Below are 23,912 nucleotides of genomic sequence, written 5' to 3'. Positions count from 1 at the left end.
GTCAAAGGCTTTGGTATAGTCAATAAAGCAGAAGTAGATGTTTTTCTGGAACTCTCTCACCTTTTCGATGATCCAATGGATGTTGGAAATTTGATCTTTGGTTCCTCTGCCTTTTCTAAATCCAGTTTGAACATCTGAAAGTTCACGGTTCACATATTGCTGAAGCCTGGGTTGGAGAATTTTGAGCATTACTTTGCTAGCATGTGAGATGAATGTAATTGTGCACTAGTTTGAGAATTCTTTGGCATTGCCTTTCTTTGGGACTGGAATGAAAACTGACATTTTCCAGTCCTGTGGTCACTGCTGAGTTTTCCAAATTTGCTGATATATTAAGTGCAGCACTTTCACAGCATCATCTTTTAGGATCTGAAATAGTTCAACAGGAATTCCATCACCTCCACTAGCTTTGTTCATAGTGATGCTTCCTAAGGCCCACTTGACTTTGCATTTCAGGATGTCTGGCTCTAGGTGAGTGATCACACCATCATGGTTATCTGGGTCATGAAGATCTTTGTACAGTTCTTCTGTATATTCTTGCCACCTTTTTCTTAACATCTTCTGCTTCTGTTAGGTCCATACCATTTCTGTCCTTTATTATGCCCATCTTTGTATGAAATGTTTCCTTGGTATCTCTAATTTTCTTGAAGAGATGTCTAGTCTTTCCCATTCCATTGTTTTCCTCTATTTCTTTGCATTGATCGCTGAGGAAGGCTTTCTTATCTCTCCTTGGTATTCTTTGGAACTCTGTATTCAAATGGGTATATCTTTCCTTTTCTCCTTTGCGTTTAGCTTCTTTTTTTTTCTTAGCTATTTGTAAGGCCTCCTCAGACAACCATTTTACCTTTTGGCATTTCTTTTTCTTGGGAATGGTCTTGATCACTGCCTCCAGTACAATGTCACGAACCTCCATTCATAGTTCATCAGGCACTCTGTCTATCAGATCTAATTCCTTGAATCTATTTATCACTTTCACTGTATAATCATAAGGGATTTGTTTTAGGTCATACCTGAATGGTCTAGTGGTTTCCCCTACTTTCTTCAATTTAAGTCTGAATTTGGCAATAAGGAGTTCATGATCTGAGCCACAGTCAGCTCCTGGTCTTATTTTTGCTGACTGTATACTGCCTCAGACCACTGCAAAAAAGTGAATATCACAGTAAAGTGAATCACATGAATGTCTTGGTTTCCAAGTATATATAAAGTTATGTTTACCCTATACTGTTGTCTGCTAAGTGTGCAATAGCATTATGTCTAAAAAACGTATATACCTTAATTTTAAAATACTTTATTGCTAAAAAATGCTAACCATCACCTGAGCCTTCAGGAAGTCAATCTTTTGGCAATAGTAACATCAAAGATCACTGAGCACAGATTACCATAACAAACATAATGAAAAAGTTGGAAATACTGCAAGAATTACCAAAATCAAAGACATGAAGTAAGCAAATGTTGGAAAAATGGCACCAACAGACTTACTCACCGCAGGGTTGCTACAAATCCTTAATTTGTAAAAAATGCAATAAAGTATGACTATTCAGTTCAGTTCAGTCGCTCAGTTGTGTCCGACTCTTTGCAACCCCATGAATCACAGCATGCCAGGCCTCCCTGTCCATCACCAACTCCGGAGTTCACTCAAACTCATGTCCATTGAGTCAGTGATGCCATCCAGCCATCTCATCCTCTGTCATCCCCTTTTCCTCCTGCCCCCAATCCCTCCCAGCATCAGGGTCTTTTCCAATGAATCAACTCTTCGCATGAGGTGGCCAAAGTACTGGAGTTTCAGCTTTAGCATCATTCCTTCCAAAGAAATCCCAGGGCTGATCTCCTTCAGAATGGAATGGTTGGATCTCCTTGCAGTGCAAGGGACTCTCAAGAGTCTTCTCCAACACCACAGTTCAAAAGCATCAATTCTTTGGTGCTCAACTTTCTTCACAGTCCAACTTTCACATCCATACATGACCACTGGAAAAACCATAGCCTTGACTAGACAAACGGACCTTTGTTGGCAAGATAATACCCCTGCTTTTGAATATGCTATCTAGGTTGGTTATAACTTTCCTTCCAAGGAGTAAGCATCTTTTAATTTCATGGCTGCAATCACCATCTGCAGTGATTTGGGAGCCCCCAGAAATAAAGTTTGACACTGTTTCCACTGTTTCCCCATCCATTTCCCATGAAGTGATGGGACCAGATGCCATGATGTTAGTTTTCTGAATGTTGAGCTTTAAGCCAACTTTTTCACTCTCCTCTTTCACTTTCATCAAGAGGCTTTAGTTCCTCTTAGGTTTTTGCCATAAGGGTGGTGTCATCTGCATATCTGAGGTTATTGATATTTCTCCTGGCAATCTTGATTCCAGCTTGTGCTTCTTCGAGCCCAGTGTTTCTCACGATGTACTCTGCATATAAGTTAAATAAGCAGGGTGACAATATACAGCCTTGACGTACTCCTTTTCCTGTATGGAACCAGTCTGTTATTCCATGTCCAGTTCTAACTGTTGCTTCCTGACCTGCATATAGGTTTCTCAAGAGGCAGGTCAGGTGGTCTGGTATTCCCATCTCTTTCAGAATTTTCCACAGTTATTGTGATCCACATAGTCAAAGGCTTTGGCATAGTCAGTAAAGCAGAAATAGATGTTTTTCTGGAACTCTCTTGCTTTTTCCATGATCCAGTGGATGTTGGCAGTTTGATCTCTGGTTCCTCTGCCTTTTCTAAAACCAGCTTAGACATCTGGAAGTTCACGGTTCACATATTGCTAAAGCCTGGGTTGGAGAATTTTGAGCATTTTTTACTAGCGTGTGAGATGAGTGCAATTGTGTGGTAGTTTGAGCATTCTTTGGCATTGCCTTTCTTTGGGATTGGAATGAAAACTGACCTTTTCCAGTCCTGTGGCCACTGCTGAGGTTTCCAAATTTGCTGGCATATTGAGTGCAGCACTGTCACAGCATCATCTTTCAGGGTTTGAAATAGCTCAACTGGAATTCCATCACCTCCACTAGCTTTGTTCGTAATGAAGCTTTCTAAGGCCCACTTGACTTCACATTCCAGGAGGTCTGGCTCTAGGTGAGTGATCACACCATCATGATTATCTGGGTCATGAAGCTCTTTTTTGTGTAGTTCTTCAGTGTATTCTTGCCACGTTTTCTTAGTATCTTCTGCTTCTGTTAGGTCCATACCATTTCTGTCCTTTATCGAGCCCATCTTTGCATGAAATGTTTCCTTAGTATCTCTAATTTTCTTGAAGAGATCTCTAGTCTTTCCCTTTCTGTTGTTTTCCTCTATTTCTTTGCATTGATCACTGAGGAAGGCTTTCTTACCTCTCCTTGCTATTCTTTGGAACTCTGCATTCAGATGCTTATATCTTTCCTTTTCTCCTTTACTTTTCACTTCTCTTCTCTTCACAGCTATTTGTAAGGCCTCCTCAGACAGCCATTTTGCTTTTTTGCTTTTCTTTTCCATGTGGATGGTCTTGATCCCTGTCTCCTGTACAGTGTCATGAACCTCCGTCCATAGTTCATCAGGCACTCTGTCTATCAGATCTAATCCCTTAAATTTATTTCTCACTTCCACTGTATAATCATAAGGGATTTGGTTTAGGTCATACCTGAATGATCTAGTGGTTTTCCCCACTTTCTTCAATTTAAGTCTGAATTTGGCAATAAGGAGTTCATCATCTGAGCCACAGTCTTTACAAACATTTACTTTTACTATATTTTATTAATACTATTATAAAGAAATTTTTTCATCACTAGAAATACATATAACTGTTCCCTTTGGGTTTCCCTGATGGCTCAGACAATAAAGAATCTGCCTGCAATTCGGTAGACCTGGGTTCGATCCCTGGGTTGGCAAGATCCCCTGGAGACAGGAACGGCTACTCACTCCAGTATTCTGGCCTGGAGAATATCATGGACAGAGGATCGTGGTGGGCTACAGTCCATGGGGTTGCATGCAAAGTGTTGGACATGACTGAGTGACTTTCACTTTCACTTTTTATCTGCAAGTTGCTGGCACAAGAAAAGCACTAAGAAAATCAATTACTAGAATATACCCATGAAAATAATTCTTGATATCTTCAACCTACAATTTTTCTTTTAATCTCCTTTCTGAAACTTTTCTTCCTGACAATCATTTCCTCATTTCCTTCATTTCCTTCCTATTTCCTCATCAGTTAGGAGTATGATTTTGATTATATTTTTTCTATACTGTTCTTAAGTTGGGTTATCTTTTGTTTTTCCTAATTTCTTTTGTGTTTCCTAATTTCTTTTGTGTTTGTTCCACCTCTCCTATTACAGTATGAAGTCCTGAGGACTGGGACTTTTCTCTTCCATTTCTCTTGTGACAGCAGGAGTGTACAATGAAATAAGCAGAAGATGTAAAATATGCTAGAGATGCTAGAGTGAAGCTCCAACTCTCTCATCTCCTCCTCTATTTGGACAAGTCACTAAACCTGTCACCAACCTGAGAGTGGGACTGTAAAGAAAGCTGAGCACCGAAGAATTAATGCTTTTGAACTGTGGTTTTCAAGGAGATCCAACCAGTCCATCCTAAAGGAAATCAGTTCTGAATATTCATTGGAAGGACTGATGCTGAAGCTGAAACTGCAATTCTTGGGCCACCTGATGCAAAGAACTGACTCGTTAGAAAAGACCCTGATGCTGGGAAAGACTAAAAGCGGGAGGAGAACAGGACGACAGAGGATGAGATGGTTGGATGGCATCATTGACTCAATGGACATGAGTTTGAGTAGACTCCGGGAGTTGGTGATGGACAGGGAGGCCTGGTGTGCTGCAGTCCGTGGGATCGCAAGGAGCTGGACACGACTGAACAAATGAACTGAACTGAAACCTGTCTCAGACTCCATGGCATTTTCTATAAAAAAGGAAACAATGTCTATCTGATTTCAAGGTCCATGTGATCTCTCACTGTGGTTCTCTTGTCTCTGATGGATAGCATTTATGAAGAGTTTTATAGTTCATCCTTAGGCACATGCAGTACTGCTCACATTCAAACCTAAAATTACTTCATGGAGAATGATAAAATAACAATTGTTAATGTCAAATGGTGAAGGCCACCCGATCTGGGCATTTACCTTCTTACAGTTTATCTTTAAAGCAGTGTCTAGAATTAGCTTCCAAGTAACTGTATTTCATCACTTAAGCATAAGTTATCATGATTTGCCCCCCATCCTGCTCCCCAGCAAAGCAAGTTCATTAATCTAACATTAACTTGTCACCACTTGTTGGCACACTCTGAACTTTCACCTGGCCACTGAAGAATGTGACTTCATATTTATAGCTCTGACATGAACATTATTTAAAGCACAAATCTCATTTGGCTGCACTTCTGACTTTAGCTTAAACTCGTTCTTCTCCTTCTCTCCCCAGTGCAAAAATTTATGACAAAACAAACAACATAAACTAAACAAAAACCATTGATGGTCACATTATTATTCTCTTTCACAGAATCATATAAAAATAATGATTTGTTTGCCAGGAATTATCCAAGTAAAATATCTAGGATTTTAACTAATACATTTGAACATGAGAGAGTATTAAAAGTATCACAGAACTAAATTATCTTACTTGGCATTTCTGACGCAATTGTCGTAGTTCTTTTATAATTGGAGCTAGAGCTGACTTCTTTTCAGATACCAGGGAATTTAGTTTTTTTACCTGCCATTTAAACAAAATATATGACATCTAAGAAAAGAATTCAAAAGAACTAAAATACTATATGTACGAAGACATTTACTGAAGTATTAATATAAGTGAATAAAACTATAAATTATTTCAACGCCAACGAAAGGGAAGTCATTTAATTAGTACTGACTTCTCAGTAAGACAGAATATGATGTAACTATTCAAAATGTCAATTATTAAGACTGCAAACCATTATGGGAAAATATTTATAATCTAGCTGAAGGATAAAAGAAATTACAAAGTTGCTAATATACAACTCTGTATTAAGTTTAAAAAGTATGTAAATTATGTAGGTTATATAAAATGCACATAAACATGGATGAAGTGATAGTCAAACTACTTAATAACCCAAAAGGTATAGCAATGACCAATCACAATGGACACCAGCCGTAGAGATGAATCAGGTCTTGGAGGCATCTGCTGTGCAAAATGTTAATCTTTTTAGGAGTTAGAATGTTGTGAAATCCAGAGGGCTCTGGGAACAATGTGGACAAGACAGGTGGAGGTAGGTACTCTGAGAGTTTGGGGCAGCAGCTATTTACCAATAAATAATGAAAGATTTCAACATTTTAAAGTCTGATGAAGCTCTACCTGTGCATTCTGATTAAATAGCAGTCCTAAACATGGAAAGAAACTAAGGACGTACACAAAAATGAAATAACTGTATTAAGTTAAGTAGTATAATTTGGGAAAACTTAATTTTTTATCTTAAATATTTCTTTAATGCTATGTAACTTTTACACACTTCAAAAACCACAAAACATGTAAAGTATTACAAATTGAACAACCTCCTAAGAATGGAAAAATTTAAGAGAGTGATAAAGACAGATGAAAGAATATAATGAAACAATACACAGAAATGAATGTTGTACTGAAAAACAGAACAAACACAGAAATATCTGCCTTAGAGCCTATGTGTAAAACAAAGCCTGTGTAATCACCATTTCAGACATGTCATCCAGTGTTCGTCCTTTCATTTCATCAACTTCACTCTTCAGAGCAGATACTCGTTCTAGTTCTTCTTGGGTATAACTATATCCAGATATACCCCTTTTCTCCTCAATAGTTTGCTGAAAGTAGAGGATAAAAATAGGCGTAAAAAACAAGAGTCCACAAAACTGATGTCTAACCTTGATGATTCCCTAAGAAGTATATAGATTTAATACATAACAATAAAGTTGTAAGTAAAATAAAGGAATTTAGTCAACAATCTTCATTGACTTCAACAATAATTATATTCCTTTATATTTTATAAACTTATACTAAATTTTACTATAGCATCTTCAGGGGCATAGGAAGTAATTATAATTTTAGACTTCAGCATAATGCTATGTACTTGGCATAGAAGCTAAAACACAGGATGCACTCATTAAATATTTGGTGAATGAATGATCTCAAGTGAAAAACTGTACATATTTGCTCACTGATCTAGTATTTATTAATGTGCCAAGTACAGATCTAGGCTCTTTAGAAGAACTAAATGGTCTCTTGATGAGGGCAAAAGAGGAGAGTGGAAAAAGCTGGCTTAAAACTCAACATTCAAAAAACACAGATCATGGCATCTGGTCCCAACACCTCACAGCAAATAGAAGGGGAAAAAGTGGAAGCAGTGACAGGTTTTATTTTCTTATGCTCTTGAATCACTGTGGATGGTGACTGTAGCCGTAAAATTAAAAGGTGCTTGCTCCTTGGAAGGAAACCTATGACAGACCTAGGCAGCGAATGAAAAAGCAGAGACATCACTTTGCCAATAAAGGTCGATAGAGTCAAAGCTATGGTTTTTTTCAGTAGTCATGTATGAATGTGAGGGTTGGACTATAAAGAAGGCTGAGTGCCAAAGAATTGATGCTTTCGAATTGTGGTGCTGGAGAAGACTCTTAAGAGTCCTTAGCCTGCAAGGAGATCAAACCAGTCAATCCTAAAGGAAATCAACCTTGAATATTCACTTCAGCATCAGCTAAAGCTCTAATACTTTAGCCACCTGATGCAAAGAGCTGATTCATTGGAAAAGACTCTGATGCTGGGAAAGACTGAAGACAAAAGGAGACAGGGGTGGCAGAGAATGGATGGTTAGATAGCATCACTGACTCAATGGAGATGAACCTGAGGAAGCTTTGAGAGAAAGTGAAGGACAGGGAAGCCTGGTGTTCTGCAGTCAATGAGTAAGACACAACTTAGAAATTGAACAAGAACACAGTTCTAGGCACCACATATACTGCAGTGAAAAAAAGAAAAAACCAGGGGAAAAAATCCCTTCCCTCACAGAGCTAACTTCTAGTGAGAGCAAATGGGCAATAGGTAAACAACTAAAATATATACAGTGTGAGGGAAGAGTAGGGTTGGAATCTTAACAAGGTGGTTAGATAAGGTCTCCCTGAGCAGATGACACCTAAGTGAAGCTCTGAAGGAAGTGAGGGAGCAAGTCATAGAGATACCCGGGGGATCAACAAGTGCAAAAGACATGAGGTAGGCACGTACTTGGGGACTTCCCAGGTGGCACAGTGGTAAAGAATCTGCCTGCCAGTGCAGAAGACATAGGTTCAATCCCTGGGTTGGGAAGATCCCCTGGAGTAGGAAATGGCTATCTACTCCAGTATCCTTGCCTGGGAAATCCCACAGACAGAGGAGCCTGGTGAATTACAGTCCTTGGGGTCATAGTCCTGGGGACTGGGGGACTACAATCCTTGGACATGACTGAGAACAGCCCAGCACAAGAGCATGCTTGGCCCTTTCAATAAACAACTAGACGGGGGCGGGGGGGGGGAGCTTAAAATAGAGGTGGAGATAGGGGAGGGATCATATAGGACTTAGCTGGTTAGCTGAGACAGTATCAGTTTACATTTATTGTCCTTTGCATTCTGAAAAGTGTCCTAGTTTTGATGATAAATTATATTGTTGTGTTTTAGGCCAGTGAAAGAGCTTGGACTTACTTTAAATAGAATGGGAGACTTGTTGGAAGGTTCAGAGTAAAGGAGTTTTTAAGTGAAAACTTTAACATCTATGCTGACTGAGCTCAAACTATAGAGGGACAAGCGGAGGGGCAGAGAAATCAGTCAGAAGACAATTTCAATAATTCAAGTTAGAGATGATGGTAGTATGAAGCAGATGGGGGCAACAGAGGTGATGAGAAGTGGTTCTGTATATATTTTAAAGATAGATCCAACAAGATATGTCTGTGTGTGTGTGTGTGTGTGTGTGTGTGTGTGTGTATGTACACATTTAAAATATAATTCCTGGCTACATTGGGTCTTCATTGCTGCGCTTGGGCTTCTATAAGTTGCAGCAAGCCGGGGCTACTCTCTAGTTGTGGTCTGTGGGCTTCTCTTATTGTGAAGCACAGGCTCTACAGCATGTGGGCTTCAGTAGCTGCAGCACAAAGGCTCAGTAGTTGCGGCTCACAGGCTCTAGAGCTCGAACTCAGTAGTTGTGGCACACAGGCTTAGCTGCTCTGTGGCATGTGGGATCTTAGTTCCCAGACCAGGGATTGAATCCAAGTTCCCTGCACTGGCAGGTGGATTCTCAACCACTGGACTGCCAGGGAAGTCCCTCCAAGAAGATATTATGACAGGTTAGGATGTGAAGGAAAGTGAGGGGTAAAGATGACTCCAGGGGGTTTTGGCCTGAAGAACTGAGAGAATGGAGTTGCTATTTGTTGAGATGAGGAAGACTCAGGAGGACAGGTGAGGGAGTAGTGAAGGTCAGAAGTTTAAGTTTGGATGTGTTAAAAAAAAAACCTATACTCTCTAGTAGAAATCCAATAGACAGTTCAAGATGTTATATGCACAAGATTGGAATTTGAGAAGCGATCTAGGCTGGAGATACAAATTTGTGAGTTGTCTGCACAGCCAATGTCTTTAAAGCCACAAGAGAATAAGATCACCAAGGGACTGAGGGCAGAGAAGAGATCCAAGGCCTAAGCCTGGGGGACTCTGACATCTAGGCTTTGAAGAAGTGGGAAGAAATCAGCCATGGAGTAGGAACAGTAGTGTTAGTAAGGAAAAACAAGGAGAGTGTAGTGTGCCAGAAGACAAGTAAAGAACAATTTTACAGGAAGAGGGAGTTGTCTATCATGTCAAACACTGCCAATAGGAAGGTAACTATAATAAATTCACATGGACTAATCTCAGGATACCTGCAGTGGATACTGTGGCTGCTCTGCCCTGAACTGCTTACTGTGTCAGTGTACCCAGCCCCTAGATCTTGTAAGAATTGGTATTTTGATGGTTTACAGTTGTCCCTTCCTCAAAGTGTACCCTTGGCTGAACAGAAACTGTGTCACACCACCTCTTGAGTGTTAAGAGGATCCACAGCAAGTGACTGACATAGGGGCCCAAAGGGGGCAGCCCTCTTGCCTAAAAATGAGACCAACTTTGTGATGCAATTTATGCTCAGAGCTCCTTGTGCAATCAGCATGAAACTGGACTCCAACTGAATCTACTTCTTCCTCTTTGCTTCATCCTGTTTCCTTCACTTCCTTTCTCCTAAGAGCACTCACTGAATTAATCACGTGAAGAAGAACAAGAATTCTTGTTTCAGATTCTGCTTCTAGAGAACCTGATCAAACCTGGCTTCTAGGGTTGGATCACTCAACTGGATGAACAAGGCAGAGGGCCCTCTGACTGGGGGCAAGTAGAGTAATATTAGTCTTGGGCATGTTATAGCAGTACAAATGTTAAGACCTGTCAACTAAGGCAGAAAATAGGTGGAAGTGATTATAGTGGTCATGACAATGGATTGCCTGAATCTCCTTAAAGAGAGTTTGCTAAAGAGAATCTCCTTAAAGAGAGGAACAAAGCTGAATGACAGCCACTACTGTTGGCCCTCTGTCTCTACCATCATGTTCACACCAAGGCCATGCTTCCCCCAGGCTGTTACCAGCAGCTAACCCATTCCTTCTTGACAGGGAACTTCTCTTACTGGTGACTGGCTCAGGAAGTCCCCATCTTCCTAACGAAAATGTCCTTAAAATATCCTATATCCTATCCCCAATCTTCCTTCCTCCTTCTTCCTTCATAGATATCAGACTTGCATTAGAGCCTAACATCTTTCCCTGCCTCCTCCTGCCCAATTCCCTCTACCCTTCACAAATACTTCCTTCATAAATCTCTTGTACATTTAAACCAATCTGGATGATGCTTCTTGGAGGACCTGAACGATCACAGGAAGGTACTAGCTGGTGCAATGTTGCTGGTATTTGAGAAGCATAGATAAATAGTCACTTAGCAACAGTCAGGGTGGCTGTTGCTAAGCTCAACTGACAGGCTCAAATCCATTAATCAGTGATTTAATGCAAAGCAATAAGGTCAGAGAACTTCCTTAGAAGGTTTAAAGAAACCCTCATTTCCTATGGCTACAGAGCAGAGAAAGCTGAAAACAAGGGACAGGACTTAATCCTGGCAAAACTTCATAGAAGGCTGAATATATCCCATGTTAAAGTCAGGGCTGTGATAGGGAAGAGAATGTGTGCTGAGTCTGAAAGGGGGATAACTGGATAGATTCACTTGAGAATCTTAAAACCCCAGATTATCTTGTATCCTCTGGGCAGTGACAAATGGCTTAGCTTGTTGGTCAGGGGCCTGGAGGAAACAAGAGAGCAAGACTGAATGACTAGGGACAAGGAGGTCTGGGGAGAAGGCATGTGGACCGAGCTATAAGAATTAACACTAAATGTGAAGATCTCTTCATCACATGTATATAGCCACTAGAGAATGCCCACAACAGAAGAGGCACAACTTTAGGCTCTGTGAGTATAAATGTTCTAATTTCCAGATGGACTTGCTTTTACCAGAAGGCACACTGACAGGCCCTCTAAACTTAATCCTCTGGCCACCATCCTATCGCATGGGCTCCTCATGCCCAAAGACCAGTGGGCAAAAGAAGGAGTGATTTATTGGCAGGATACCTTAAGGCTATACTGATGGTGCTATATAATGGGGGACAGATAGGAATATACTTGGCATTCATGTGATCCATTATGGCATATCTTGGTACTCTCCTACCCAGTTTTACCAGTAAATGGGTAGGTTTAGCAACCACAACCTGAGAAGGGCATTGTTACTAGAATCTCATAGCTCTGAGGAATGAGGGACTGAGTCATCCCACCAAGTAAGTCATCTAGACCACTGGAGGTACTAGCTAAACGTGTGGGGAATCTAGGATGGATGGTAGAGAAAGGAGATACTGAATATTAGTTATGTCTTTGGGACCAAATGCAGCAAAGAGAGTTTTAATTTGTCCCACAAACTCTCCTAAATTTTCCTAGAAATTTTGACCAACTGTAATCCTATAGAAGAAATACCAGGATGGAGTGACTTTAACATGAGACACAAGCAGATCTCAGTGCAAGGGATGGGTTATAGAGGATGTTGTTGGTGCACCACTCAGACCTTATCTGCAAGCTGCTATGAGTGCTGATTGCTAATGCCTCACAGTTGCCCCTTCTTTAGAACATGCCCTTTGCCCAATGGGAGCTGCCTCATCTAGGCTTCATCACCCTACCACAGCTGATGACTGACTGATATGGGAGTATAAAAGGCCAGACCCCTTGCCTCAAGGTGGAATCAACTCCATGGTACAATCTGTGCCCAAATGTTCCTCACAGGATCAAAATGAAGCTGTTTTCAGTCAAGAATACACCCTTCATATGTATACCTATGGCTGATTCGTGTTGATGTATGGCAGAAACCAACACAGTATTGTAAAACAATTATCCTCTAATTAAAAATAAAATTAAAAAATACACCCTTATTTGGCTTTTTTCTACTGCCCCACTTGTTTCCCTCATTCCCTTTCTTCTGAAGGTACTCCCTCCCTCAGAAAATCACTTGTACCAAGTATTCCCTTCTCCGGCTGTGCTTCTAAGAAGCTTAAGGAAAGATGTACAGCAAAAACTGATGGAACTAAAAAGAGAAAGAGCATAGATATTGTAAAACATCTTTCTCAATAATTGATGGGACAAGCAGATGAAAATGTCAATAGAAACACAGAAGATTTGAGTATCATGGTTAACATACTGGACTGAATTGACATATATGGAACACCATCCTCAACATAATATATATTCTTCTCAACTGTGCATGGAACAATGATCAAGATAGACCACATGCTAGGCCATAATGCAACATTCAAATTTTTCAAAGAACTGAAATCACAGAGTATGTTCTTTGGTCATAGCAGAAATAAACTAGAAATCAATAACAGAAAGGTAACTAGAAAATCCCCAAATGTTTGGTTTTAAGTAGTAACCATAGGTCAAAGAAATCACAATGAAAATTAGAAAGTATTTTGAAGTGAGCAATAATGCAGTTGCTACATATCAATTTTAAAAGTTACTGCTGTTAGAACCTATGTTTGATGTCTGTAAATGTTCAATCTTTAGTTCCCTAGAACCAAACAATATTCAACAGCATGAGACAGAAAAGTTCATATTGCCAGCTAACCACAACTGGTTGAAATTTCATTAACCTCTAACAGATTATTGCTAGCTGGTAAGCCAACATCCAACCCACTTCAATATTCTTGCCTGGAGGATCCCATGGACAGCAAGCCTGGTGGGCTACAGTCCATGGGGTCACAAAGAGTCAGATATGACTGAATCAAGTTAGCATGCATGCATGCAAGCCAACATCATATGATGACATAATTTCCACATGGGTGAAAGGAAAAAAAAAAAGCCAAATCAAGAAAACTCAGAGAAACTGGCACCCACAACAAGAACAGCTTTGTTGCTAGAGAGATTTCTCTGGGTTGAACTTTTTTTAACAACCAAGGCACAAACATACAGGGAACCAAGCCTGCAGGCAAACTTCCATATAGAATCTCTCCTGAATACATCTTTCCATAGCTCCACGGAAGTGGCTGCTTAGATTTCTGACTAGTAGGCCATGATAAATAAATAAATTACAGTCAATCTCCTGGTATGATTATTTTTGTTATATTAGTTAGCTATCCAAAAGAAAAAGCTACTTGCAATTCAACTTCTATTAATTATCCCAAAGTCCAGCACAGATAAAAAAGCACTCATTGTTACAGTAAAGTACATGAATCAGCTTAAAGATCACCTCAATAATTAATCAGCAAAAATGAATAATTTTATGGTTTTTCTAATAAAAACAATGACTTCAGTATGAAGCTACAACTTATAAACTTCTAGGCATTTGTACTTTTAGAACCCCAATATAATTTTGTATTACCAGTTGATGTTGAATATTTTCATGACGTTGCTTAAGAAGTTCTTCTGTCCTCTGCAAGAGACCAAATTCAGCTTTAAATTCAGCTATTATTTGATGCTTCTTTTTGAAAACTGTACTTTTGCTTCGAAGTTTACTGACATATCGCTTGAACTGCAAAAGAACACAATGTGTAGTTTAATAAGTAGAAAAGTAGTTGCTAAATATTATATATAACCTCAACGTATTACAAACATTTTCTTTTCTACTGTCCAACATGCGTGTCACAAATACAGAACAATAACTTAGTTTTATTAAAAAGTTGGAAAGACTAACTGCTTAATTAAAATACTTTGTGTACATTTTGATTTTTTGGACCCATTAAATACTGGAAATCCTTATATAAAAGCTATTCATTGTGAGCTTTACAATAAGGATTTGGAAAACAGCAACTTCAATCCTATAAAAGTTAAACAGGTTAAAAAGAAGAAAAAAGTGGAAGATCAATTCTGGCTATGGTCTTATCATTTTATCTCTTATGCATTGTACTATTTTGGTGACCCTGGATCTACTGGGATTAATATAACCAAGCAGAACAGTCAACATTTGCAGTTACCATTTATCATTTAAGAAAGGTACTATGACCATATACCCTAAGAAGCATCTGAAACTCATCCCAAATGTTCAAAAGCTAAAAATACTCCAAATTAGTGGGAACTCATAGTTGCTTAATTCAGCTGTTGACCTACTAATAATTGTAACTACTCTAATGGAAAGACTCCATTGTTAAACAATACCAACTAGAGTTCAGAAAAGCACATGAAATGAATATTTAAAGGAATTTATTTATCAAGTACTACTTATCAACTATTACATAGGCACTGGGCAGACACTGAGAATACAACTCTAAACAAGATACACATCCTGCCCTTAACAAACTTAAGAAATAGTGGGGAAAATGAACACTGAACTGATGTTCACAACCACAATGAACATTATGAAACAGTGAAGAGGCCCTGAAAATAAATAACAGGAGTTTAACCTGGGTTGGGACCAAGGTAGAAAAGGTGGGGGGGGGTGTTGGAATTTTAGAGAGGTGAGTTATGACAAATTTCTCTAAAATAATTTAAGCAAGACTGAAGTAGCAGGAGTATGTTAGAGAAAGGAAAAAGAAGCAGGGAAGAGCATTCCAAGTAGTAGAAACAGCAGGTGTAAAGGTCCTGAGGCACTGGCTCATTAAAAGTATTGCTCAATATAAGAGACAAATGCAAAATTTTTCTGGTATTTCTAAAACAGAACAGAATACTTTTAAAAATCACTTTCTCTTATGCACCATTAGTACTAAGAATTTTCAGATTTCTTTTTTACTACATAAAATAATTTTTCTGCTCCTACCTTTTAACTACATTCTTTTAAAAATGTTCATAGTAAGAATCTGGCCTATTATACTTAAATGTATCACTTCAAAACAAAAGTAAACCTCCATATTACCTACAGTGTGAAAATTCTTTAATAATCTTAACCTTTGTAATGCCCAGTTCTTTATAAGGATAATTAGGGGGGTAATAAATAATTTTATAAGTAATAAAAGTAAATGAATGTATTACTGAAGCTTTAGAAAACAGAAAAAAAGGAAAATTCATTCAAAGCCACTATTTAATGCAAACTCTATTACCATGTGGCATTTTACCTCCTAAAAATAGGCTAAATCTAAGGTCAGTAATTCTCTTGGGTTGGTCAAAAAGTTAGTTTGGGTTTTTCTCTAGGATGTTATGGAAAAATCCAAACAAACTTTTTGGCCAACCCAATAAACTATAAGGTAGCAAAACAGGAAGGAGAACATTTCTAAAATTAAGGTTTGTTTTTTTTTTTCCTTAAAGACTTGATTGATTCCTGAATATGCAAAGAAAGTCCTTAAAACCAGTAAGATTAAAAATTCTTCACATAAAAATAACCCGCTAATTCATTGTTTAGACATCTTTTTAAATGACTTAAACTTTGAAAGAAATGACGAACACATTGTGATTTAGAAGAAGGAAGTTCAAAATATTTCTCTATCCATGATTGAGTTAGTTTTAATATTAAGGAATCTAGCCCACACACAGCAAAATTATCAATGGCTGGATTACAGAAACTGTTTTAAAAAATTTAAGTCAGACCAATGTACCTAGAATCTAATAACTTGCAATTTTTCCTTTAAAAGAATAAATGTGTAAGTCTGACACAACCACAAATTCAGAATCCTCAGAGTAACTATATGTTCTATTAAAAGTGTCCTGGGCAAAGTGCCCAAAATGAAATCAATCCTGTTCATCTGCTATCCTCTGTATTATCTAGGCCAATCTTCCCTTTCTCTGTCTTGCTGTGCTCTGGAACTATTTTTAAAAGCTAAAAGCTATAAATGTTTTGTGAAAGAACAAACCTACTGATTACTCAATGTGCTCTATGTTGATTGGTTATTTGACATTCACTGGACAAACTACCTAGGGGAAAAGTAGTCAGGGTCAGATAAAAAACAAGGATTTACTATAGCACAGGGATATATTGAGTATATCTTATAATGACCTATAATGGAAAAGAATCTGAAAATATATGTGTAACTGAATCATTCTGCTATACAATAAACTAACACTGAAACTAACAACTATGCTTCAATTTAAGAAAAGAATAAAATGCTCAATTAATGGAGCCCTTACTTCATAATGTATAAAAATCAATACCAACTGGATTATATAGAAATGTGAAATGTGAAAATGAGAACTAAAAATCTAGAATATAGGACAATATCACTATGATTATTGAGATAGGAAAGGATTTCTGAAACAAAACACACATTGAAAATGGATGTTGATAAAATTGACTTTGCTAAAATTGAGAACTTCTGTTCATCAAAATATATATTAAGAGATTAAGAATATAAGCCACAAGTTCGGAAGAATATATTTGTAACATGTTAATCCAATAAAGAATTTATATCCAAAAATACATAAATTAAACCCACAAATCAATGAGAGAAAGGCAAATAACCCAATAGAAAAATGGATAAAATACTTGAATAGTCACTTCATAGAAAACAAAACCCAAAGTGGCCAATAAGCATATTAAAAGATGTCTGACCTCATTTATAGTCAGTGATGCAAATTAAAACCATAGTAAGATACCATTATAATGCCCATCTGATTAGTAGAAATAAAAAGCCCTTCCATACTAAGTGTTGTTGAAGATGTGGAGGAAGTAGAACACCTATACACCACTGACAGTGAGGGATATAAATTTGGAACCATAATTTGGAAGTCAACTGGGCATAGCTACTAAGGTTGATCATGTACCTCCCATCCCCCACCAACTCCCATAAACAGCAGTGTTTCTCATACTTTTCTATGGTGATTGACCAGTTTTTCAAACTTTCTAATTGTTTGTAAACTGCATACTTTTATAAAATAATAAAAATGTTTATACAGTGCCAAATCTATCAGTTCAGTTCAGTGTCTATCAGTTCAGTTCAGTCGCTCAGTTGTGTCCGACTCTTTACGACCCCATGAATCGCAGCACGCCAGGCCTCCCTGTCCATTACCAACTCCCGGAGTTTACCCAAACCCATGTCCATTGAGTCGGTGATGTCATCCAAGAACCTCATTTTGTGTCGTCCCCTTCTCCTCCTGCCTTCGATCTTTCCCAGCATCAGGGTCTTTTCAAATGAGTTAGCTCTTCACGACAGATGGCCAAAGTATTGGAGTTTCAGCTTCAACATCCGTCCTTCCAATGAACACCCAGGACTGATCTCCTTTAGGATGGACTGGTTGGATCTCCTTGCTGTCCAATAGACTCTTGTCAAGAGTCTTCTCCAACACCACAGTTCAAAAGCATCAATTCTTTGGTGCTCAGCTTTCTTTATAGTCCAACTCTCACATCCATACATGACTACTGGAAAATCCATAGCCTTGACTAGACAGAACTTTGTTGGCAAAGTAATGTCTCTGCTTTTTAATATGTGGTCTAGGTTGGTCATAACTTTCCTTCCAAGGAGTAAGCGTCTTTTAATTTCATGGCTGCAGTCACCGTCTGCAGTGATTCTGGAGCCCAAAAAATAAAGTCAGCCACTGCTTCCACTGTTTCCCCACCTATTTGCCATGAAGTGATGGGACTGGATGCCATGATCTTAGTTTTCTGAATGTTGAGCTTTAAGCCAACTTTTTCACTCTCCTCTTTCACTTTCATCAAGAGGCTCTTTAGTTCTTTTTCACTTTCTGCCATAAGGGTGGTGTCATCTGCATATCTGAGATTATTGATATTTCTTCCGGCAATCTTGCTTCCAGCTTGTGCTTAATTCATCCCAGCGTTTCTCATGATGTACCCTGCATATAAGTTAAATAAGCAAGGTGACAATATACAGCCTTGACGTACTCCTTTACCTATTTGGAATCAGTCTGTTGTTCCATGTCCAGTTCTAACTGTTGCTTCCTGACCTGGATACAGGTTTCTCAAGAGGCAGGTCAGGTGGTCTGGTATTCCCATTTCTTTCAGAATTTTCCAGTTTATTGTGATCCACACAGTCAAAGGCTTTAGCATAGTCAATAAAGCAGAAATAGATGTTTTTCTGGAACTCTCTTGCTTTTTCAATGATCCAGTGGACGTTGGCAATTTGATCTCTGGTTCCTCTGCCTTTTCTAAAACCAGCTTGAATATCTGAAAGTTCACAGTTCACATATTGCTGAAGCCTGGCTTGAAGAATTTTGAGCATTACTTTACTAGCGTGTGAGATGAGTGCAATTGTGCAGTAGTTGAGCATTCCTTGGCATTGCCTTTCTTTGGGATTGGAATGAAAACTGACCTTTTCCAGGCCTGTGGCCATTGCTGAGTTTTCCAAATTTGCTGATATATTGAGTGCAGCACGTTCACAGCATCATCTTTTAGGATTTGAAATAGCTCAACTGGAATTCCATCACCTCCACTAGCTTTGTTTGTAGTGATGCTTCCTAAGGCCCACTTGACTTCACATTCCAGGATGTCTGGCTCTAGGTGAGTGATCACACCATCGTGATTATCTGGGTCGTGAAGATCTTTTTTGTACAGTTCTTCTGTGTATTCTTGCTCTTCTTAATATCTTTTGCTTCTGTCAGGTCCATACCATTTCTGTCCTTTATCGAGCCCATCTTTGCATGAAATGTTCCCTTGGTATCTCTAATTTTCTTGAAAAGATCTCTAGTCTTTCCCTTTCTGTTGTTTTCCTCTATTTCTTTGCACCGATCGCTGAGGAAGGCTTTCTTATCTCTCCTTGCTATTCTTTGGAACTCTGCATTCATTTGGGTATATCTTTCCTTTTCTCCTTTGCTTTTCACTTCTCTTCTTTTCACAGCTATTTGTAAGGCCTCCTCAGACAGCCATCTGCTTTTTTGCATTTCTTTTTCTTGGGGATTGTCTTGATCCCTGTCTCCTGTACAATGTCACGAACCTCCGTCCATAGTTCATCAGGCACTCTATCAGATCTAGTCCCTTAAATCTATTTCTCACTTCCATTGTATAATCATAAGGGATTTGATTTAGGTTATACCTGTATGGTCTAGTGGTTTTCCCCTCTTTCTTCAATCTAAGTCTGAATTTGGCAGTAAGGAGTTCATGATCTGAGCGACAGTCAGCTCCCGGTCTTGTTTTTGCTGACTGTAAAGAGCTTCTCCATCTTTGGTTGCATGAAAAGTATATAATCAATCTGATTCCAGTGTTGGCCATCTAGTGATGTCCATGTGTAGAGTCTTCTCTTTTGTTGTTGGAAGAGGGTGTTTGCTATGACTAGTACGTTCTCTTGGCAAAACTTTAATAGCCTTTGCCCTGCTTCATTCCTTACTCCAAGGCCAAATTTGCCTGTTACTCCAGGTGTTTCTTGACTTCCTATTTAGATGTTCCTAAATGCTTCCTCCTAATTTACATGGTTGTGGATTAGTAACTAACGGTTTGTGTACTAGAACAGGTCTTCAGACCACACTCTGAGAAGCACTGCTCCAGAGCAGGTCTTCCTAAATGGGGTGTGCTCCAGGACACTCATGTGGCACAAACAGTACAGGTGTGCCCACATATTAATCAACTTAGCCTCTGCAGCAGCTGGGCAAGATATTATAAAGAAATCCCAGGCCAGTCATCCTCAGCTATAAGCAGCCTTGTCCTTTGATCTCAGTATGCTAAACAGTAACTATTTACTTTAAGTGCCATGTTGTGAAAAAAGTTAGGAAACATTACCCTCCAAAAATCCTTGCTCATAGTCACAGGGAGACATACATAATAATATTGATAAAACCCTGCAATACCAAAAAGTCGGAAAACATGCCATAACTAATTGTTTTATATTCATACAATATAGTATATACAATCAAAATAAACAATTATAGGTTCAAGAAATAATGTAGAGCCAAAAAAGCAAGTTACAGAATAAACAGAGAATGCTCCCATTAGTAGTATCGCTTAGGGAAACTAAATAATATACTGTTTAGGGATACAAATGGGTTGTCAAACAGTAAATAAAAATCACAGAAGGATAAAAACCTAACTCATGATGGGAGTAACCTCTGAGAGGGGTGGAAACTGGATGGGATAAAGTGAAGTCACTCAGTCGTGTCCGACTTTTAGCGACCCCATGGACTGCAGCCCACCAGGCTCCTCCGTCCATGGGGTTTTCTAGGCAAGAGTACTGAAGTGGGGTGCCACTGCCTTCTCTGAGACCTCCTACTGCTGCTGCTGCTGCTGCTAAGTTGCTTCAGTTGTGTCTGATTCTGTGTGACCCCATAGACGGCAGCCCATCAGGCTCCCCTGTCCCTGGGATTCTCCAGGCAAGAACACTGGAGTGGGGTGCCATTTCCTTCTCCAATGCAGGAAAGTGAAAAGTGAAAGTGAAGTCGCTCAGTCGTGTCCGACTCTTAGCAACCCCATGGACTGCAGCCCACCAGGCTCCTCCGTCCATGGGGTTTTCCAGGCAAGAGCACTGGAGTGGGGTGCCATTGTCTTCTCCAAGACCTCCTACTACTCCTGTTTAATTCCAACCTCTACAGAGGAACACTGGGGTCACCTCCTTGTGCCGATGGTGCCTAGGAAGGGAAGCGTTTTTTCCACAGTCACACCAACTCCTCACCCCCGTCTCCTGACTGCCAGGCCAGAGTCCTGCTATGGGGACAGTCAGGAAAGCTCCGAGGACCCTTTGACAGCTCCCACATTGGTTTCCCCCCCTTTCTCGTGAGAAACAGGTAGAAAAAAGATCTTTTCACTTGTTCTTATTCTTAAGTAGATTTCACCAAGATCTGTGATCTTTCTCAGAAGACAATCTAGGTGTTGCAGCGAGGAAAGAGGATGTGTGATGTTTGCAAAGTGTCTGTGAGAAGTTCCTCTCTATCTAGAGGTTATACTTGCTTGCTTTTCTTTTCTGGGTGTTTTTATTAAGGAATGGCAAAACATTTAAATGTCCCTTTGCGTAGATTGCCCCCAGCTGTCAGTACTGTTTACAGTGTGTGCTTGGAGGAAAGCAGTAAACAGGGTCAGAAGCTCACCCAGCTCTGGAATGATGGCCCCAGTCAAGCCTGGCCACAGCAGTGGGAACCCTAGATGGCTGCCTCCACCCAGAGAACGGGAACCCTGAACTCCTCTGAGCAGTGAAGATGCCTGCTTCAGGCTGTAGGCAGGGATAAGGTAGAGGCATAAAAGGAATCTCAAAAGTGTTGTTTTTTTAAGCTGAGTAATAAAAGTATGTGCTTAGTCACTCAGGCGTGTCCAACTATTTGCAACCCCATGGACTATAGCCCGCCAGGCTCCTCTGTCCCTGTCCATTTCATACTGTTTGTGGGGTTCTCAAGGCAAGAATACTGAAGTGGTTTGCCACTTCTCCAGTGGATCACATTTTGTCAGAACTCTCTACCACGACCCATCCATCTTGGGTGTCCCTACATGGCTTGGCTCATAGTTTCATTGAGAGAGACAAGGCTGTGATCCATGTGATCAGTTTGGTTAGTTTTCTGTGATTGTGGTTTTCATTCTGTCTGCCCTCTGATGGATAAGGATAAGAGGCTGGTGGAAGCTTCTTGATGGGAGGGACTCACTGTGGGGGAATCTGGCCTTGCTCTGATGGGCGGGGCCATGCTCAGTAAATCTTTAATCCAATTTTCTGTTGATGGGTAGAACTCTTCTCCCCCCTGTAGTTTGGCCTGAGGCCAAACTATGGTAGGGGTAATGGCAGCAATGGCAGTCCTCCTTCAAAAGGACTTATGCCAGCATGCCCCAAGGCTCCCAGGACTGTTGTATTCAGTGCCACTGACCTCACAGCAGGCCACTGTTGACCCACGCCTCTGATGGAGACTGCTGGACACTCACAGGCTCAGTCTCTTGTGGGGTCACTGCTCCTTTCTCCTGAGTCCTGATGTGCACAAAGTTTTTTGGTGATGGACAGGGAAGCCTGGAGTGCTGCAGTCCACAGGGTTGCAAAGAGTCAGACACGACTGAACCACTGAACTGAACTGAGGCTCCTCTGTCCATGGGGATTCTCCAGGCAAGAATACTGGAGTGGGTTGCCATGCCCTCTTCCAGGGGCTCTTCCCAACCCAGGGACAGAACCCAGGTCTCCCACATGGCAGGCAAATTCTTCACTGTCTGAGCCATAAGGGATGCCTTTCATACACAACATGCACACACAAACACAAACTTTCACTATTCTTAACATAATTTTAAAAAATTAAACATTTTGAAAGTAAATAAACATTAAAGAATCAATCAAGAAGGTCCCAAATCTAACCAATGAGTTCCAGAAGACAACAGAAACAAAAAAGGTAGAAATAATACAAGAAAATTTTCCAAAACCGAAGAACAAAAGATTCTAAATTAGAAGAGCCAACAGAATGCACAGTTCAATGAAAGAAAGAGCTATACTTAAGTATACAATCTTAAAAATTTAGAAAACTAGAGATAAAGAGAGGATTCTAAAAGTTTCAAGAAGAGGTAAATGGCAATAATAACAATGAAAGATCACATCAAAGGACTGGGAATCAGAAGAGCCTCAGATACCAACAATGAATACTAGCGAGTGTGCGCATACTCAGTTGCTTCAGTCATGTCCTACACTTTGGGACCCTTTGAACTGTAGCCGCCCAGTCTCTTCTGTCCATGGGATTCTGCAAGCAAGAATACTGGAGTGGGTTGCCATGCCCTCCGCCAGGGGATCTTCTCCACACAGGGATCAAACCTGAGTCTCTTAGTCTCTTGCATTGGCAGGCAATTCTTTATCACTGAGCCACCAGGGAAGCCCAATGAATACCAGAAGACAATAGAATAATGCCTTCAAATTTCTCAGGGAAAAAGATTTTCAACCAGAATTCATTATTTAGTCAAATTATTGATCATGTATAAAGACGGAATAAAGACAATTTGAAACAAGCAAGATTCACAAAAACGTATTATCCAAGTTCCTATTTTCAGGAACATTCTCTATTATAACAAGGAAATAAACCAAGGAAGAGAAGACTTGAGGTTTGGCAAACAGGAGATCCAAAACAAGAGCGGTAAAAGAAATTTTCAGGATTCCAACTGTGAAGCCTGAGATTACCATTGTATAGCAAGCCTAGAAATTAATTTCCCTACACTGGAACAGAAGAATGAGAGGGGCTCCAGAAAGAATTAGTCCCAAGGTTTAAGAAATATAATTACTAGATTACTGTGGATGACCATAATCCCATATTGAGAAATTGTACAGTTCTACCAGAAAGTTCAGAGTTAAGTGAGTGATAGGTATATAAAAAACTAAACCAAACAAAAACAAAAAAATGAGGTCAGTATTAAGAAGAAAAAAAAAGTGTAGAAGAAAGGATATGTAATCATAATATGCTGTGTGGCTTAGCTATAAACAACATGTTTATACAATCATCATAATGAATATAGTAAATAGTGACATAACCAGAAATTATAATTATATTGGGAGGCTATAAAGAACATAAGGGTGGATATGGAGGGTAGACAGGAAATGGAGAATGTAGAGCTAAATCCTCATTTCCTATGGTTCAGTTCAGTTGCTCAGTCCTG

At 39.6% G+C, this 23,912-nt stretch overlaps 1 protein-coding gene across 7 annotated transcripts in view; it reads right to left on the bottom strand.

The window, feature by feature from the left end:
* The window catches only part of IFT81 (intraflagellar transport 81), a 233,802-nt gene that overhangs the window by 37,572 nt on the left and 172,318 nt on the right, over window positions 1–23,912 (bottom strand). For 6 of the 7 annotated variants that reach the window (XR_009730193.1, XM_061383816.1, XM_061383819.1 and 3 more), the window contains exons 14-16: window positions 13,893–14,042; window positions 6,642–6,770; window positions 5,584–5,673 (exon numbers count right to left, since the gene is read on the bottom strand). Coding sequence is in view for 6 of the 7 variants with exons in the window: in XM_061383816.1 (XP_061239800.1) it covers window positions 5,584–5,673; window positions 6,642–6,770; window positions 13,893–14,042 (369 nt within the window). In the remaining variant the exon portion in view is untranslated. The remainder of the gene's footprint in view (window positions 1–5,583; window positions 5,674–6,641; window positions 6,771–13,892; window positions 14,043–23,912) is intronic. The other variant, XM_061383818.1, reaches the window with a different exon arrangement.

This window comes from Bos javanicus, chromosome 17, assembly GCF_032452875.1.
Source record: "Bos javanicus breed banteng chromosome 17, ARS-OSU_banteng_1.0, whole genome shotgun sequence".
NCBI classification, from domain to species: Eukaryota; Metazoa; Chordata; class Mammalia; order Artiodactyla; family Bovidae; genus Bos; species Bos javanicus.
This window is presented reverse-complemented; position numbering and strand designations above follow the sequence as displayed.